The sequence below is a fragment of the Vigna radiata genome, chromosome 2 (genome assembly GCF_000741045.1).
Source record: "Vigna radiata var. radiata cultivar VC1973A chromosome 2, Vradiata_ver6, whole genome shotgun sequence".
NCBI lineage: Eukaryota > Viridiplantae > Streptophyta > Magnoliopsida > Fabales > Fabaceae > Vigna > Vigna radiata.
This window is the reverse complement of record NC_028352.1, coordinates 17,482,213-17,503,144: the sequence shown is the minus strand read 5'-3', so window position 1 is coordinate 17,503,144 and position 20,932 is coordinate 17,482,213. Positions and strand designations below refer to the sequence as shown.

General features: G+C 32.3%; 1 protein-coding gene across 1 annotated transcript; it reads left to right on the top strand.

Moving 5' to 3' along the window:
• Positions 1–16,069: 16,069 nt before the first annotated feature.
• On the top strand, positions 16,070–20,458 carry LOC106777006 (chromatin remodeling protein EBS). Its single transcript, XM_014664505.2, has 5 exons — positions 16,070–16,279; positions 16,412–16,754; positions 17,206–17,274; positions 17,959–18,097; positions 20,147–20,458. The coding sequence occupies exons 1-5, from the start codon at positions 16,207–16,209 to the stop codon at positions 20,171–20,173; spliced, it is 651 nt and encodes a 216-aa protein (XP_014519991.1). The 5' UTR covers positions 16,070–16,206; the 3' UTR covers positions 20,174–20,458.
• Positions 20,459–20,932: the final 474 nt, after the last annotated feature.

The window sequence follows — 20,932 nt, the reverse complement described above, 5'->3', positions numbered from 1 at the left end:
CTTTTGAGGACGTGTGAACTGAAGATAACATTTTCATCGTTATTAACAATTATTTTGAAATTATAATATAAAATAGCCAATGATACAAATATTATACCTATTGTGTCTCAATGTGTGTGACAATCAATGCTCTAGGCGAAGCTAAAAAAGTTCCTACGGCCTCTCCCACAAGTTGAACTTCTGGAGTAGGTATAGGCACCTGAGCCTGGGGATCCCAAACCTCGTCAATCATGACACGCACATGCCGGGGTGCTATGGGAACACCATGAATAGTTACTCCTCCCTCAACTACTCGTCCAACAGCCACAATGCATGCAGGATCCCCTTCAACCAACATGTCATACTGACCACTATAGTCAGTAGGTTCAGCAGCAGAGCACGATCCTTTGGTGCTGGCAGGAAGGGGTGTGGGAGTTTCAGTTGGCACACCTAGGGTGTCCTGCGTCATGCATTGTAGCTTCTCCTCGAGCGCTCTTTATATTTGTTTTTGTTCTTGTAGTTGCTCATTGAATCGCTGCTCCATTTGACGAAATCTTTCTTCCCACTGACGATCCATCTGCCTCAATGCCTCCTGATTCGTTGCTTGTGGTGTTTGAGTTGTTTTTTGTAGGCCAAAGTACTGACGAAGACCAATGGACCTAGGAACTGCACGTACACGTCCTGGGTGCTCCGGTTTTCCAATGGCTGTTGTTAATATGTCCTCTTCCCTGCGTCTGCTGCTCAACCAACTCATCCTGCACATTAAAAATGTTACACTACTTAAATTGCAAGATATGAATAAAATACAATAAAGTAATGTTTAAAATTTGTACTTACAATTCTGTGTGAGATCGCTACGGCTGAGGCAAATGTCATGTTCCCATCAGATTTGGTACGAGCAGCCTTCTACATCTCGTACCTTGTAGGTGGAGGTGCTAGGTCCGGGGACTCAAGCCCCAACCCATCCGCTCGACTCTTCTTAAGTTTCTCCTTCAGTTTCGCATAACCACCTCGTGATAACACGTGTGGTGCATCATTTAGCCTTTGCCTTTCTTGGGCGGCTAAACTTATACCCTGTAAAACAATTTTTATGCATAACTATATAGTAATAAAAACGAAGATTGAAGAGGTTGTTGGTTAAGAGAAATACCTTCCATTCCTCAGTCTCTCTACTTTTACGAAACTGAATCCATTCTTCTTCTATGAATGAATATTCCTTAGATGGATTCTCATGTTGTCTGTCCCCAAATACATACAGACGTGTTAGCCTTGTCTTGAAATCTCTCCACATCTTACATATCTGTGTTAAGATTTTCCTCCTCATCTGAACTGTGTCTGGAATATCATATTTTAGCTATTTAAAACAAAAAAAATGTTAATAACATAATAAGATCAAAGAAATGAATACATCAAATTTCTTTGAAGTAAGTATATATACCTGAACATCTTGCCATAAGAGGTTCTTCTCCACCTCTGGGACGTGATCCCAAGTTGGATGAAGGATAGAAACATAGGTTTTGGCTATCTTACCCAAATGACTTTTAAATCTATTAGCATTTGGCCCTGTAGCCACACCGGTTTTTGGGTCAAAATCAACATGTATCCTCGACCCAAGAACCTGTCCGGATGCCGCTTCTGGCAAACGTGTCGCTCCTCGTGTACGTCTGTTGTGAGCTGATGCTGAGTCTGAGGTCGACATACCTGAAAAATATATACAAGGTTGATATGAATTGAAATTGTAATATTCATCAAAATAAAAATTCATATAAAATCTAAAGAAAAATAAACACGCTACTTATTAAGATATTGTTTTCTCCCAGAAACCTTCATCATGATCAGTACGAAATGCATGTATGTCATCGGCAACGTCATCAATAGAGTCTTCATTAGGTCTTGATGTGGTACATGTTGTCTCAAGAATATCAAGACATTCTTCATCATCAAAACTGTGCATGTTTTTCCCTTCCAAAACCACTGACCATTTTTCATTCGCTGGATCGCTGATGTAGAATATTTGCCTTACTTGACTTGCCATAATAAATGGTTCATCAGTGAAACTCATCTCTGTCAGATCTACCAATGTGAAACCAGAGTCATCTGTAATGATGCCAGAATTTATATCAACCCATTTACACTTGAAAACAGGGACTCTAAACCTGACATAATCCACCTCCCATATTTCTTGTATTACTCCAAAATAACTAATTGATGCAGTGATGGGATTTTTGTCTTTAGAACTACAGAAGTGCACTGACTCAGCTTTTAGTGTAACCCCACTATTTTGAACTCTACTTTTGTCATCTTTTTCCTTTGTCTGAAAAGAGATATTATTAATATAGTACCCACCATATTTAATGACATCTATGTTCCGCCCCCGAGATAGCCTCAATAGAGTTTCAGAAACATTTGGAATCGCATAAATCTTTTTCTTAAACCATGGTAAGAAGGTTTTGACGTGTTCATTAAGCTGCCATTTTTCATTCATTCTTGGGTGTATGACCTTTATTTCATTAACGTGTTCAGAAATGTAAGGAATAACATCATCAGTGTTGTTTAAGATGTACAAATGAGCTTGATCAACTTCTTGTCTACTTACACGTTGAATCCTCACACCACGACCCTTACCTTCACATCTTCCTTCATTTATGCTATTAGGTAGACCCACTGGTTCACAACTTGACATGTAACTTAAACAAAATTCAATGGCTTCTTTTGCAATGTATCGCTCTATGATTGAAGCTTCTGGTCTATACTGATTCTTAACATATCCCTTTAATATTTTCATGTATCTTTCAACAGGATACATCCACCTTAGGTAAACCGGCCACATATTCGAATTTCTCGGACTAGATGAATGATCACATGAACCATGATATCAAAAAAAGAAGGTGGAAAATACATTTCCAATTCACATAGTAGTCTTATTCCTTCATTTTCCAATTGATCTAAACATCGAGGGTCAACAACTTTCTTGCAAATGGCATTAAAAAACAAACACAGACGTGTCAAAATACCCATAACAGAACGAGGTAATATGCCTCGAATAACAACCGGTAACAATTGTTGCATCAATATATGACAATCATGAGACTTTAATCCAATTAACTTAAGGTCTTGCATAGAAACAAGGTTACTAATATTAGAAGAATAACCTTGTGGAACCTTCACACTTCGTAAAGACTTACAAAAACTTTGTTTTTCTTTTTTAGAAAGAGTATGACAGGCTGGGGGCAAATAAGTGCGTCTACCTATTGTCTGTGGATGTAACTCTGTTCGAATTCCCATGTGAGCCAAATCTTGTCTTGATTTTATCCCATCTTTGGTCTTCCCTTTCACGTTTAATAAAGTTCCGATGACACTGTCACAAACATTTTTTTCTACGTGCATCACATCGATACAATGTCAAACATCAAGTATAGACCAATATGGAAGATTAAAAAATATTGATCGTTTCTTCCAAACTTGTTTTGCAGATGTACTTTTACGATGTTTTCTGAATACAATGTCAATGTTTTTGACTTCGTTGTACACCTCTTCACCATTCTGGGGTCTTCACACAACCTCATCCTCGGCACTTCCATTGAATGCTTTTTTCAATCTACGATAAGGGTGATTGCGAGGAAGGAATTTCCGATGTCTTGTATAAACTGTCTTCTGACCATGCTTCAATTGAAGGTAACTAGTGTTTTCTTCACAAATCAGACATGCAAAATGTCCTTTAACACTATAACCGCTCAAGTGTCCATAGGCTGGAAAATCATTTATAGTGCAAAACAACATTGCACGCAAACGGAAATTGTCTTCAACACCTTCTTCCCACAACAATTTCAAATCATCAATTAAAGGTTTCAAGTAAACATCAATGTCATTGCCAGGTTGTTTAGGACCAGATATCATGATTGACAACATGACATATTTTCTCTTCATGCACAACAATGGAGAAAGATTGTATATCATCGACATAATTGGCCATGAACTGTGTTTGCTACTTAAATTCCCGTACGGATTCATACCATCAGTTGCAAGTGCAAGTCTTAAGTTTCTTGGATCTGCACCAAATTCTGGAAATGTTTCATCGATCTTCTTCCGCTATGGTGAGTCTGCTGGGTGTCTAAGATGATTATCGCACTTTCTTCCATAGAGAACATACGTTTGAACCTAGGTATTATAGGCAAATACCACATGACCTTACCAGGTGCACCATCATTACCTTCTTCAGTGTTTTTGTCACGTTTCTTCTTAAAACGGCTTAAACCACATGTTGGACAATGCTTTAGTGAAGCAAATTCCTTAATGTATAAAACACAATCATTGGGGCAAGCATGTATCTTCTGATATTCAAGACCCATTGGACATAAAACTTTTTTGGCCTCGTAGTTACGAATAGGAGGAGTATTATTTTCTGGAAGCATCTCCTTCAGCAACTCCAACAACTCCGTGAAACTTTTATCCGTCCATCTGTTCCTTGCTTTTAAACTAAACAACTTCAAAGTTGCAGACAAACGTGTAAAGTTCGTGCAGCCTGGGCACAACGGTTGTTCAAAATCATTGATAAGAGAATCGTACAAATTAGCTCTTCTAAAGTTATTTTCACTAACATCACATATCATGTCCTCTAAATGATCAGTCATCCATTCTCCATGCCAAGTCCAAACCGTATACGATCTAGTTATGCCGAACATGAATAGATGATCATGCAAATTGCCCAGGTCTTGTCATATTTGATTAGCACAACGAACACAAGGACAAAAATATGTCTCGTTCACAGACTTTGCATTTTCTTTAATATATTGCAAGAACACTGAAACACCCTTCTCATATTCTTCAGAAATGTGACGTGCATTCATCCAGCTTCGATCCATACTATGTTCGTAACATACTTCATCAGTATAAAATTGGACAATTGGACAATCGGACAATTCAAAATTTAATAAAAACGATTAAAAGATCAATCGTTTGTGTTAAATTTCAAACGGGAAATATGTTTCACTAAGTGATTTCATACTAATGCATGTCAATTATAATAACACAACTAAACTTAATCACATGCATATACTAACAATCTGCAAACACATGCATATACTAACAATTTGCAAACACACGCATACCTAAACGTCAATATGAAATCATAAAAAAAACACCAATAAAATGCAAATTCAGAATGCCAACGTCATACACAAAAGCCAATAATATCCATACAAATTAAGTTTTCAAGAAACAACCTAACCTTTTTAGCAGATTATATATAACCAAATGAGATAGTTGTCATAGTGCACGCCCAAATATAGGTCAGAAATGCAGTCCAAAAACAGTCCAAAATGCAACCCAACAAAGACGTTTGAAACTGCAACAAAACGCAATGAAATGAAATTATGATCGGTTCAAATGAAAGCTTTTTTTTATCAAAGACTAATTCAATCGGAGCAAAACTAAATTTAAACGGTCAAAAACACAGAAAACGAACCTCTAATGGCGTGACGGAGAAGAGCTCTCGACGAAGAAGACGATCAATAGTGGAAACTGCTCGCGGGTTCACGTTCTGAAGTTTATGTCACTCTAGACGTCGGTTCTCAGTCGAGACAGACGTCTATAAGGTTATAGACGTCGGTGATCTCACTAATTCGACATCTATATCATTTAAATATTAATATTGGCGCGAATTATAGACATCAGGTATGTGCGCAACTGACGTCTAGTTGGACATAGTCGTCGGTTGGATTGTAACTGACGTCTAGTTTGTAGCATAATCATTACAGTTTCACCTAACTGTCAGGTTATAGACGTCTCTTAGGCGGGGCGTCGACGTCTATGTCTCAGACATTAATGGCACCAAACTACCTGTCAAGTTATAGACGTCAATTGGGGGGCACCGACATCTGCCTCGCGACTTTTCACCATCTCTGAGACTTATAGACGTCGGTGGTTGTCTTGGAGACGTCTACAGGTCGACTGTTCACCTTACCTGGCAGCCCTGTAAACGTCGCCTTATAGGAGGACCGACGTCTAGAATTCTTCAGATATCAGTTAGGCCAGGGCCCGACGTCTACTTGCCCTACTTAATTACGAAATTGCCACTGGTCATCGTTTTACGTCAGTGCACATAACAACCGACGTCTAGACGGTGACGTTAAACAACATTTTTTCACTTTACTTTTCATTCTTCACAATACTATATTTCTTCATTAAGCATATAATCCTAGGTTCCCAAAGTCACTTGAATAATCACTAAATCAAACTACTAGCATTGTCCATAAATTCATTAAACCATTTATCACTAAATCAACTACAGATGACGTGTAAGCTTACTTATATTTTAGTTGTACAAAAACACTTATACATTAAATAATATAATCAAAAGTCATTTCATGGATGATCTATGAGGTAATCTAGTGAAGTTAATCATACTACATCATCTAGTTAGGCTCATCTATCTAGACAGTTTAATAAGGTTGTCTATCTATAACATCTCACATTTACCAAGATTTAAAAAATCATTTTGATAAATAATTTTAGTTAAAATTCAATAATAATTGGACAAATTCCAGTTAAAACAGTGGATTAAACTCAATTATAAGTCAAGAAAGCAAAAATTAAGTGTTCTCAATGTGATCGAAAATATAATTCTCAAGGGAAAACTACTACAAAAACTGTGTGCTATGATATAATAACCATGAAGACTAGAAAGAAGTTAATTTTAGTAACAAAAATATTGATAAAAAGAAAGAGAAGTGTATCGTTTTTATACAGAATCCTTGCATTTTTCTAACAACCATGAAAAATGTAAAAAGAGAGAAGTATGAAATTTATTCAACTTATTAAAATTGTAACTTTATATTTTTAAAAATGGAAACACTATTATTATGTAACACTATGATATATAATTAACAACTACAAAAATAAAAAGGTGTTAAATAAGATATAAAAAAATTAATAATAAATGTGAATAAGGTATTTTATTTATAATATTATATAAAGATTATACATGGCAATGACATATGAACATCATATATTACATTAACCTAATAAGGATTCACCTAGCAATGATATATCAATATCACAATTTACATTAACCTAATTAACATTCACCTGACAGTAATATAACATTCATCTAATATTTTTTTCAATATAAGTATCTCGTACACACATTTATAAATTTATTGTATGGTGGCTGCACTTTTCAAATACTACATTTTTAGTTCTTTAAGTATTTTCTTTTCATTATTAATAATTTGGGTTTATTATACATATTTTCTTTGATTTTGTATTTTTAGCTCATTTGAACTTTGCTCATTGTTTGGTCATAACTTTTTTTTTGTAAGAATTATTTTTCTCTTGATTCTATTTATACTATATTTTAGATTTCCAAGGCTTCAAAATGAATACATGGTTTGCTAGATTTGGATTCCTTTGTATTATAATAGTAGGCTCTATAAGGGGGAATGAGTATAATGTTACTCTTTTTTTTTCAATACACCACACTTGATCACTTGATATCAAATAGATTGAGCATGTAGGAAAAAAATTATATTGGTTCATCCAAAACCTTGAGTTACACATCAAATTCTCTCTTAAACATATTACTTAAGAGGTTTCACTAATAAAATAAATTATTATAATGAGTACATCAACTTCTCCAAGTTATACCAAGTACACAAACATCGCGAGGTTATCATGAGTACACAAACCTCTCCAATTTACTCTTTTTTAATCTCTCATATAGATTATGAACTTACAAGAAATAAAAGAAACTCTCAATAGATAGCAAAATTTAAGCGTATAAGAAAAACTTCACAAAGTGAAGAATATTACAACAACTTTCACACTTTCACTTTTGAACACATTAGACGACTAATGGAAAAACTTGTAAGGCATTGTATGAATCTTGTGTTCATGTAAATTGATGTTCTTCGATTTTAACTTCAACTATTTATATTTCTTTTGAAAATGGTTGATGAAACATTAAGCAAGACATCTTTTGAATTTGCAAATTTGTGTATTAACTTTAATACATACAGATTCATCATCTTCATTATAAGTGCTCGAAAAGAAAAGTTCTAATAAGATCTTCAAAGAATTCTTTAGAATGATTTAGCCTTCATTTTTATTAAAGGAAAAAAATCCAAAGATATATGCAAATATATATAATTATGAGAAGCCAAACACACAAAAGATTATTGAAAAAAAAGTATGTGTTTCCATATTCAGATATAAAGACATTGTTAATCATTTAAAACATGTCAATTCGCACATATATAATTCATTTATGAAGTCTTTCACATATATTTTATTATATAGAAATATTTTGATCGTTGTGGTTTGATTAAATTCATTATAATTTAATTCAAAATAAAGTTTGAAGTATCTAATGTTATCTAATAATGTGTTAAACAAGATCCTGTGGACATTTGATCAGAGACAACAACAAATTTGTCTAAGAGAACTTTAGTTTCATGAACACACATATTAGATAGATTATATATATTAAATATTAATCCACATCACTTGGAGTATTTGTTACCATCAGAGGCATTTGGTGGTCTTGTGTAGATTTGATGTTTGATGTGTGTGTTTATATAGGTCATTTAATCTCAACAATGTTAGATTGTGTGATTTGATTTTACTTGTATTAATTAGTGTATATTTCTATAATTGAACTTTTGGACCATATTAGAACCCATGATTAGGCCTGCATTTACTTTTGTTATCAGAGCCTATACAAGATGTAATTGTGCTCAAAATAGGAGGACTATTAATCATTTGCGAATTTTGCAACATTTTAGTTTTTTTCTCTTTTCTCTCCACTTTCATATTCTTCCTTATTTTGTTGTCTTATTTATGTTCTTAAATAATGGTACACAAATTGAGTTTTAGGTCAATCTTTCTTCGATTCGAGTTTGTTCTTCTCTTCTTTAATTTTGATTTTGGTATTTATTATATCACTTTGCATTTCTTACATTAAAATTCAAATTAATAATAGATTGAATCTTTATTTGATATCTCCATACAAATTAGATTGAATGTTATTGGGACTTGATTCGTATATACCTATTTAGCTGATTAATTAAATTGATTAAACTAGAATTTGAATCTTTAAAAAACTATTATTTTTGGATTCTTTGGTTATTGAATTTGTGATTGATCTATTTTCATCTTTTACATTTTCAGGTTTGATTTCTAAATCTATTTTCCAATTTTCATTTTGTGTTTTTCTATTCCTAAAACCCAAATTAATTTGTATAAAAACAATACTAAAGATTTAATACAATTCAATATGTTTCATTTGAAAATCAATAGAAGTTGTGCTCTATATTGCAAAATTTTTTAAAAAAAACATAGAATTTCAAGAACAACAATTGAAAATCAAATAAAAGACTAAAGTTAAACTAAACTATTATATACCTAAGTTGGGATAATATGAATCTATAATTACTATGATTGGACATCTATAATTCATTCATTTGACAATGTTAAAATTTGTGTTTGTCATGTACCTACAATGAAAAATTTATAACTTAAACAATATAGAATGAATGAATTTTGTTTTTGTGAAGTTAGGAGACAAATGCTCTTATAAGTAAACATGATTACTTTGCTTTAAATGATTTTGTGGTCTTATACTAATTAACAAAGTCTAATAATTTGCTTTCAAGATTTTTCTCCTTCTGCTGAAGAACATATATCAAAATTGTTGAATTGAAATAATAATATGTTTTATTTAATTATTTTCTACTTTCAAATCCTTAAAGCATGAATTCATTTATAAGAAGACCACATTTCAAAATACTTATTTATTATAAGCTAAAAAGCTTACATGGATTCAAAGTTGTTCTCTACTTTAAGCTATGAAATGTTCAATAATGTGCATGCTCGTTTATTATTATAAAAAATATTATATTGTATTTTAGGTTTATTTAGTAATTTGGTCCTTATAGTTATGCTTATGATTTCTTTTAGTTTTTATATATTTTCTTACTCAACTGAGTTCCAATATTATAAATAGAATCAATTTGGTTTCTTTGGTTAAATTAATATTAACGCCATTTACAATATTTTGCTTTTCAAAATTTGAGACATAATTTATCTTGAGATTCCTTTGGTTTGACACGTGACACATTCTAGATTTTTGACACATGGCATATTTTCAATAATATTAACATCAATTTAACGAAAGATGCCAAATTGATTCTATTAGAAAAATATTGAAACTCAATTCAATAAAAAAATATAAAGAACAAAGTGAACCACATGCCTAAAGGTAAGGATTAATAAGTTCTTAAATTTTAAAAAATTTCTTTTCTAATTGCATTCTTTTGGATTCATTTAAGTGTTTAATTCCTATTTTTAGCTTAGATTTAGTTTAAAGGGCCAAATTGTTAGTTTTTCTTAATTTGTGTTAATTAGCTTATTTTTTAATTCATTTTTAGTGTAAGTCTTAAATAATTTTACTTTGTATAGATTAGTTGCTAGTTGTTTAGTTCGAATTTTAAATAGGAGTAGAATATTTATTAAACTAATGATTCTTATTAATACATAATCTAACAATTTAGTTAAATAGGTTAGTTTAGTTTTGTTACTTTTATATTCATAGCCTAACATAGAATAAAATATTCTAGTATAGGTCATATCATTTATTAATTTCAGCATCTTAGTTCTAGAATATTTTAAGTAGTTAGTTAATTTTAGTTGTTTTTTTTGGTTAGTTTTATAATTCTTCATTATTGAGATATAGCTATAGTATTTTTACATTTTAGCTTAGTTTAGTTTATGTAGCTTAGATTAATTTCCAATTAGCTTAAGTAGTTTAGTTTAAACTAAGTTTAATATGGATGTTTGGTTCATAAATTTGGTTTAGAATAAGTAATTTTAAGTGTAGATTTAGTGTTAAAACAAGATCATCTATAAGACTGAATTGTCTAAACGTCCTTATATGTTTTGAAGTTTAACAAACAACAATAAACGAAATAATGATATTACAAAATGTTATGTTTGGAAAAGTAATATACTTGAAAGATAAGCCTTTTGTGAAAAAAGCTTTGTCAAATCTAAATGCTTTGAGAAAAGCTTTAGTAAATGCACTAACACATGAGTAAAGACACTACTAAACAATTTCCTTACAAAATGCGTTAAAGTGTTATATGAGAGTCTTGCTAAACGCACTCATGTTATACTTTGCTAAACTAGACGAGTTCTTACTGTAACAACTTCAATATTGCTAAGATAGTAGCCAACAAAATAGAAAGCGTAAATTCAACCCTAAGTCATCTTCCAACAAACACGAAATTGATTATTAGCAAATTAGTTCTTATAAAAACTATACAAAATGGTTAGTAAAACAAAAACAATAAAGAAGATAAAGATCAATAAAAGATTAAAAAACAAAATAACAAAAGATAGAAAGAAATGAATTTATAAAAATATTTAAAAAGATAAAAATAATGATAAAGAAAATAGGTTGATTTCAATGCTTTTTCAAAATAGGATTCATCATTGGTTATTTAAAAATTATTGTTCAATTAATTCTTATCTTAGATTTTGAAATTAATTAATGTAATTTCTCAATTAATCTGCGTTCTCATTCTTAACCAAATTACATTCTTAATTAAATATTACTATGTCTAGTTATGTATATTCTTTTACCTCTTATATCAAATAAAAAACTAATTAATCAAAGTACATTCTCAATTGGTAGCAAAAATTCATTTAATCACATGAAACTTTCTAACTTTAATCAAAGTAAATTCTCAATTAAAATTAAAAACTCTTGGATCATATAATTATATGTCATATAGATTTAACACCATGCTTACTTGCTATAATGAAAAAACACATTACTTTTATTTTATTAAGAAACAAAAGACATAGAAAAATATAAATCACAACAAGAACTTAAAGAACAAACCAATTTGTTCATCTAACCTTGGAATCTAGCTAAGAAATTACACTAGAATCAACCAAGAGGCTTAGCCCTCCGGAATGTGGAAATAACATAAAAATAGAAGAAGAGAGGGTGGAGAACATGGGAGAAGAGAGAGGATGAAATTTGAACCCCCAAAGGGTTCCTAAGCTCCCGTGATGTGTTTCCCTAAGTCTCTTTATATAGAAATTGGATTGGACTTTGTTTCAAGCTTTTATGTTGTTGTAATCTTCTTTATCATAATGTAATTTTTTCTAATTATCTTTTAAATAATCCAAAGTCTTCAAGATGTATTTTATTGTTGTGGAGATCTAAAAATGTTGGAGAAAATATTTGCTAGATTAAAAAAAAAGATTTGGCAAATATTATCTTTTGATATTTATTCATATAGTTAAATAAGGTAATTATTTAGCAATATCAAATAAAATATCTTAAGATATATGTTTCCTAATTTATCTTTAATCATAAACATTTATCAATTATCAAAACCCTTTTAGTAGAAAAAATAGAGAAAACCGCAAGATCCAAATTTTGTTGCATGTTCCCTCTTCTTGACTTAGCCAAATTTCTTCACTTTTTCATGTTATGCTTGTATTGACTTCTTGTGGTCTTTATTATTTGCTATTCTTGGATTTATCTTTAAGGTATCATGAAACTTTAACCAATTTATTTCTACACCTCAATGAGCTCAACTTAGGTGCAATTGTACTAACACACCTCAAAATATCCAAAGAACATTTATGCAACTAAAAAGCTATTTTTAACATGTTTGTGTCTCTTGCTAAATAAACCTAATTATAACAAATCCTAATTAAAATATTCTGTTAAAGTATAAAATCCAATTAAAAATCTAATATTAAAGGCCAAATGAAGGCATAAATATGCACTCATCAGAACCCGTTTAGAGTGAACCAGTATAAAAGCGAGCTTTCATCTTTAATATCCTTTTACTGTGTTTCTAAAAGCTTTCGAAAATCTTCCAGTTTTCAACACTCTCTACATACTTTTTTAACCCCTGCAAATAACATATAACACTAATTGCAAAAAGTTTTTCGAACTCTATTCATTTATAACTACATTCATAACAATTAATTAAAATCATTTATAATACAAAAGTTAATGCAAAATTACTTCATTACACTGACACAATGATTAATAACCATAAGCTCATTGAATAAAATTTCTTTCATATCACCAGAAGAATTTTTCTAATTTGGTGCCCATATTGGATTTGTTGTATCTTTTGAAGAGAACTAAAACACTTACAACCTAGAGTGGGTAAATTCGGTCTAGATAGTTGTCTAGGAATAAATCCTAGAAAGGCTAAACTTGGACTAGACATGTTGTCTAGGGGTATCAGGAATGACTACAGATGGCAGCGGGTCGGGTCAGGCACGGATAGTACCTATCCGCAACCCAACCCGCATTTGAAAAACCTTACCCGTACCCGCCCCGTTACCCGTTGGATACCCGCATAAAAAAACCCGCAGATTTTTTTCAACCCGCGGGTACCCGTTGGATATCCGCTTTCCACCAAACCCAATTTCTGGCCTAAAATCCATTCTCCTTTCTTATCTAGAATCATGACTCACAAACCCTAATTTTTCATATTTTTCATTTCAAACACAACAGTCGTGTGCTCCTCCAGCAACTCTCTCCTTTCATGCTGGTCACGCACAAGAGAATCTTTGCCACTCCAAACATCTTCCACCATCATTAGGGATCTAAAAAAAAGAAAAATCGCAGTTTGGAAGTAGGCACCAGAGATGCCTCAGATTTCGAATCGGCGGGTCGTCATCACCGCTTTCTTCTCAGAATGCTTTCTTCCAACCTCGCACCACCCCTTTCTGCCTCTACTCCCCTCGCCCCACCATCTTCAAACCAGCATCAGTCAAATGCGCCACCCAGCTCCACCCCTCACCCACGCCCAAGATCACGTCTTCAACTTCGTCGTCGGCCTTGCCACCCTTCCGGAAAAGGTCCTCCTCCGTGCCCAATTCGAGCTCTACAACTAGGGCGGAACATGGTGAGGAAGGCGTCGTGGAACTCTCGTTCCACCGTGGAACCTAGTGAGGAAGGTGCCGGAGAACTCTCTCGAAGGAGCAGAAGCGGCAAACCTGGTGAGGAATGGGGCAACTTCCTATTCTTTGATCAGTTTTGAAAAACAAACCCTAAAATAATTTTGGGCTTTGGCCCAATTTCATGGCAGATTTAAAAAAAAAAAGCTAATTGAAATGTTAAAAAAAAACTAATGAATAAAATTATAATTTTATTTTTTAAATGGGTAACGGGTATCCAGGGGTACAAATAGTGTGATACCCGAACCCGACCCTTTAACAAGCGGGTATTAAAATACCCGCTACCCGCTACCCGTAGGTACGTCTTACCCACGTGTATTAAATACCCGAAGCGGATTTTACCCGCGGATACCCACTGGTACGATTTTTTTTTGCCAACCTTAGGAAGGACATATAATACTTAACCAAGAGTGGGTCATACTCGGTATCATAAGTGGTGTAAGAATACTCAGACTAAACGTGTTTTCTAGGGGTGTTAGGAAGGACTAGAATACTCAACCAATAGTGGGTTATACTCGGTGTCAAGAGTAGCTAGAATACTTAACCAGGAGTGAGTTAAACTTGGTGTTAAGAGTGGCTAGAATACTCAATAATGAGTGGGTTAAACTTAGTGTCAGGAGTGACTAGAATACTCAACAAGGAATGTGTTAAACTTAGTGTCAGGAGTGACTAGAATACTCAACTAGAAGTGGGTTAAACTCAGCGCCAAGAGTGGTTTGAATACTCAATCAAGAGTGGGTTAAAATCGTTGTAATCTTGAAAAGATTAATAGAACCTCTTAAGAGTTCTTACGAGAGAACTAAGCGTAGCTTAAGTTTGAGTGAACTAGAATACTATGCCTTAATGCTTTCTTCTTTTTAAACTATTGTTAGGTCTTTTACATCATCGTCTAAAAAAGTTTATATTTGTTGATCTTACATATTCAATATCTAAACATAGTTCCTATCTGTATAGTATTATTACAAACCATTACACACTGCGAAAATATTTTGAACAACCTATTAACACCCTACCCTTCCCTTGTATTTTTGTAGCTTTGAATAACATAGATTGATTATGCTTTTTAGTTATCTCTATGTTTAATTTTGAAGCTCACCTAAGGCTTGCTTTCATATGAGTCCTTCAAGTTCTAATTGGAACTTCGGAAAGTCAAAAATTTTTACTTATAATCTTCTGTTATGCTTCTTGAACAGGAATCTTAAACATTCTTTGAGATGTTCTTCTAGCCTTGCGTATTAATAAGAGATCCTCTCCAAGAATTTTTCTCCATTAAAACTTTAAACTCTGAATAATATATTCAATATAGTAAAAGTTATATTTAGAATTAATCTCCTCTTATATTTAATAAACACATAAAATATTATATTTGTAATAAAAAAAATATAAACTAAATTTAAAATATAAATAAAAATAATAACCAACTAACTATGATAATCTAATATATCAAGGAATAAAAATATTAAAATGATTTTATTTTGGTTTAACTTTCATTTTAAACAATACAATTATTGTATGTTAGATACCATTACTGATTGTGATTCTTGCAGGTGACTATAATGTTAAATTCAAAGAGCCAAAATCTTCTTATTCTTCCATATACTTATTGAAAAAGAGACAGATTATGCTTTTATTATATATGGTACAACTCTCAAATGGGCATTCTTAACTTTCCATCATGTTAAGCAAAATCACATCCAATTCCAACCTTTATCTCAAAATTAATACTTAAAGTTTCAAATAGTTATGTTTTTATCCATGTGCTTACTATCCTACAACCAAACATGCACATGGACTTATTCTTCATACATTTGATTTAGTTTGGTTGGTGAAAAATTAGAGATTATACATGAAAACAAGAAAAAAAAAACTTTGAAAAAGATGTATCATGATTTGAAAATAAAGGAATGAATTTTCATTTTCTCTTTTCTGTTTTTCTTGTGTTACCGTTTATCGCTAAAATCAGGCTCATCGAATCATTACCCTTTTCAAACACGAGGTGCTAAACCCCAGTTCTCTCTTTTCAGCCGTTCAAAACTTAGAATCCACGTGTCACCAAAAGGTTTGCTGAAATGGAGATGTCTATTTCTTCAGAAATGGAGAGGATCTGGACTCCGAAAAAAGCGTTGCTCCCCACCCCCACACCTTAGGGTTCTTCGGTTCTTCTTCTCCTTCTAACCCAACAAGAGCCCTTAGAAAAAAAAAATCACATTCCCCAAAACGCCCTTCGCACAACGCATGGCGAAAACGAGGCCAGGCAGAAAGGACTTGGACTCGTACACCATAAGAGGAACCAACAAGATCGTCCGAGGTAACACACACAACGACGACCCTTTGCGTTTTTCTCGTTCAAAACACTTCCTTTCCTCGTTTTCGTGGCTGCCCATGATGTTTTTTTGAGGTGGGCTTGTCGTTAACAGCGTTTGGTTCTTTGCTGCTGCAGCTGGCGATTGCGTTCTGATGCGGCCCTCGGACACTTCGAAGCCCCCTTACGTGGCGCGCGTGGAGAAGATCGAGCAAGACAACAGGAACAACGTGAAGGTGCGTGTGAGGTGGTACTACAGACCCGAGGAGTCCATTGGGGGTCGAAGACAGTTCCATGGTGCCAAAGAGCTTTTTCTCTCCGACCACTATGATGTGCAGAGTGCTCACACCATCGAAGGCAAATGCTTAGTGCACTCCTTCAAGAACTACACCAAGCTTGAGAATGTGGGTGCTGAGGATTACTATTGTAGATTTGAGTACAAAGCCGCAACTGGGGCTTTCACTCCTGACCGTGTTGCTGTGTGAGTTTCCTCTCAAATATGTTCTTGGTCCTTCAAAGTATCTCCAAACTCAGTTTTAGTCCCATTGCAAAATTTAGTATGTTTTGGGTCTTTTTAGGTCTTTCATTTTATCATTTATAACAATTTAGTTTGTTATTGTCGTTATGTTTTAACAGAAGTACATTTTTTTAGTGACTGGTTTTAAATTCTATAAAAATTTAACTAGGTTTTAGTGTTTTCATTTTAACATAATTCGTTTCTAGTTATTATATTTTAACAGAAACACATATTTTTAGTACCTGACGAGCGAGTGATAGCACTTCAATTTTGGTAAATGTAATGAGTAAAAACCTATTACAATTTTATGGGGATTAAAACTTAATTTCTGAGATATTTTGAGGGACATCCTTACTTAATATGTTCTTTTGGGTTATTGACAGTGAGGAGGGGGATTTTGGTTTTTGTTTTGAAGGTATTGCAAGTGTGAGATGCCATATAACCCGGATGATCTGATGGTACAATGTGAAGGGTGCAAGGATTGGTAAACTCAGTGTATTCTGCTTACTTTGTTTCCTATTTATTGAACTTGGTGTTTCTGATTTTTTATATTTGGGTGTCTGCACATATATATGTGTATATGTATGTATGTTGAATTTGAACATTAGATGTTATTTACTGGCAGGATGAGCAGGCTACAGTGCTAGAGAGTTGTAAGGTCTATTTGAACATCAAGGGAAATGGAAGATGATTCCCACGGTCCAATATGGTCCCTAAAACTTCTAAAAAACCTATATCTTGGCTTTGCAAGCTTTTTTGCTTGTTGGTCTTGAAAAGTCATTTTACTGTTGTAGTAAAATAAAAGAGAAGAAGTAAGAAGGAAAGAGTAAATGCATAAAAGATTGTCCATTTTGTTGTGAGCTACTCACGGCTAAAATTTAAGTGACAGATGACTTGAATTTTTGTCTCTAAAAGTACCAGTGTGTTTGTCTGTGAGTGTGGCTGTTGGTTCCTTTGTTTCTTTTATTCGGTATGTGTCAGGCAATATAAGTTGAACGAAGATGAATTTTTCCTTCTGCTGACTATTTTATCAGAAGCGACGAAATTTTGTACTTAGATGTTTTTTTATATCAGTGCCTTTGTAATATTGGGGATGCAACTTTGCTAACATCACTTATTTTTTTTTATAAGCGTGAAAGAGTGTTAAATCTGTGTAGATTTCTTGTAGGTACCATCCTGCTTGCGTGGGCATGACTATTGAAGAAGCAAAGAAACTAGATCATTTTGTCTGCTCGGAATGTTCATCTGATGATGATATGAAGAAACCACAAGCTACATTTTCTGCATCACCTGGAGCTGATGGCAAGGTGACTTCTTATACATCCATTACCAAATAATTACTACTATGTTCTCATTACTTGTTGTTCATGACATACGACTAACACATAGATTTCTATTATTTAGTTTCCCCCTAGCAATTATATGGGGAGGGTAATGCGGCTACATTACTGAAAAATTGATGAGAACAAAAATTCCTTTAAAAAATTTAACGTTAATGTAGCTTGTTATGGTTGCCCTTGTTCTAGTTTTGAAATTGGCCATAGAGTGCAGCTAGATTTTTACTAGTTAGCACCTTTTTGGCCATATAATTGTGAAAACAAAAGGATTTTGGTGTTTTGACTCAGACTCATGAAAATAGCAGCCATGTTTACGTTAATCAGTCTCATATGTACTTCTCCTGTTTTGATATCAAATTTTGCATACTGCATTCTTAATTTCCGCTTTGCTATCCTTAATCTGAAACACGATGGATATTTTTGAAATCATATTTGTTTTTAGCATAGTTAGTTCAAACTGCAGAATAGCTAAAAATAATCTACTGATCATGGGTGCTTGTTATACCTTTTCTTTGAAATATACCTCTCTTATTTTTAGTTCTTGTACCCTTATCTGACAGACATGTTTTTTTTTTTTTTTTAATTTATTTATTTATTTATTTATTTTACTTTGTTGACAAATTCACATTTTAGTGTTGCAAAACTTTTCTTCCTTGATGCCTCTTGGATTGTGGTTTTGACTAAATTTTGTCTTCGCTAATATGTTTAGACATAGTATTTTGATGTGAAAAGCCAAACAATTTCCATATTTGAGGGGGAGATATAGATGTGGGCGTGTTGTTTTTTCATCACTGTCATAAAATTGCAGATTTATTTTATAAAACTGACTTGCATCAATTGCTTTTGATTTTCCTGAGGGTAGGGAAGCTGGCATAATGGATTTATTATTCCTGATACATTTAATTTGATCATCATTTTGGCTTAGGATGACGTGCATTCTTCTGCTGATCTTTATATTTTTTTCATGTATGTATTTTGCTTCATTTCATTTCACCCTTGTTGCTAATTCTTAGTAAAATGTTTGGGATTCAACTAGCCTCAAAAGAATCTATAAGAGAAGAAAACATAAGATCTTTGAAGCTATGACATGACTCTTATCTGATAAATACACAATTTGTACTAAAATAGGTTTTCTGTTTAAATAGGTTTGCAAATTTATATGCAAGATATTTAATTCAAATCTTGATTATAATAACATCAATCTATATCTTAAAAAGAAATAAAATGTTTACTGTATTTTCATATCATATTATTATGAAATGGAGATTGTAAATTCAAAAGTTTGTTCTCTGTCTCTATATCTGCTTATTGTGTAAGAAATTTCATTGTATTTTTTTGGATGAAATATCTGTGTATGAGTTATTTTAGCTTTATCTTCCTCTAATTTCTCAACTTTTAACTTTTGTGCTTGGTGCCCTTTTATGCCAATTTTAATTTGGGGTGAAAATGGAATCATGAAAAAGCTTGTAGTAAAGTGTTTTGTTTCTTAAGGACATATCTACATAAAAAATATTTTTTAGATTTCTTGTAATTTGGTATTCTAGGTTCTGTACTGATTTTTATTTATTTATTTTTTTTGTATTATCCATATACTGAGTTTTCAAAATACACTAATGTCGGTGAATTAAAAAAGTTTTAAAACATCAAAATCAATATACATAACATAAGTGTATTTTGAAGACTCTCATAAAGATATTTTTCCAAACAGGTCTTCATAGAAAACATATTTTTCCAAACAGGTTTTCATAGAAAACATTAAGAAAAAGAGCTTATTCTAACATAAGTGGCATGATAAGAGTGTGAATATACTGATAAGATATTGTCTGTTTAGGATCAAATTTTTATAGATTTATTTTTGATATTATTTTAAAAGATTTTTATTAATAAAGGTATCTTGAATATATATAAATTCATGTATGTCGATGTGGGATTTTATTTGTATCTAACACGGATTAGGGTAAATGAGATTGTTGATTGGAAGTGAGTAGTTTGAAATTATATTGGAAATTTTGAATGCAGGTGGATTCGAAGCGGCGGAAGAGATGACCATGATGGTGAAGAAGGGAAGACTGTGATAGCTTTTGTGTGGCTCAATGGTAGCTTTTGTGTGTTGTACAGCTTCTTCGTATAGAGGCTATAAACATTTTACTATGTATTTGACTCATCTTATATTATGTATCTATCTGCTGTCTTATCTTAGATTTAATTACTCTGACATTTCTTCAGGATAACTCCCATCCAACTGTTTATTCCTTAGATCATGACATCAAACCTTAATATTTTAGAAGTACACAGAAGTTGTTAGTGTTAAATGCTCATTCTCTTATCTCACTTTTGTTTTTACACTTTTACTAGATTTCAAGTATATCATAAATTTCTGTATTATGAATTTAGTTTTTATTAGATTTTTTTTTTGTCTGATTATTGGGTATTTAATTTTTTTTATATTTTTTATTTAACTTTTTGTGATTAAATTTTTTATTAATTGAATGATCTGATTATTAGTTTATTGTTATATTTAATTTTCACATGTTATTAAAAAATGTGAGATGATGATGTTAATATATAAAACAAAATAGAAATAATAAAAGTAACTTGGATACTTATTACAGAATAAAACGAGTCTTAAAAAGACAATATTTTGTGTATTTAATCGATAAAAAAAGTCTGATATGAATTTACTTCGAAGTATATAAAGTTAGCAGTAATGTGAAATTCAAATAAATTTAAAAGAAATATATTTTGTTGATCAATTATTTTTTTTTAAACTGGCTAGAGATAATAAAATAGAATTACCAATTTAAT

Bases quoted from the DNA above. Each gene is read 5' to 3' on its own strand.
- LOC106777006 (XM_014664505.2), top strand. From the start codon at position 16,207: ATGGCGAAAACGAGGCCAGGCAGAAAGGACTTGGACTCGTACACCATA. The intron at 16,755-17,205 runs GTGAGTTTCCTC...TTTGTTTTGAAG, and splicing joins ACTCCTGACCGTGTTGCTGT to GTATTGCAAGTGTGAGATGC. The intron at 17,275-17,958 runs GTAAACTCAGTG...GATTTCTTGTAG, and splicing joins TGTGAAGGGTGCAAGGATTG to GTACCATCCTGCTTGCGTGG.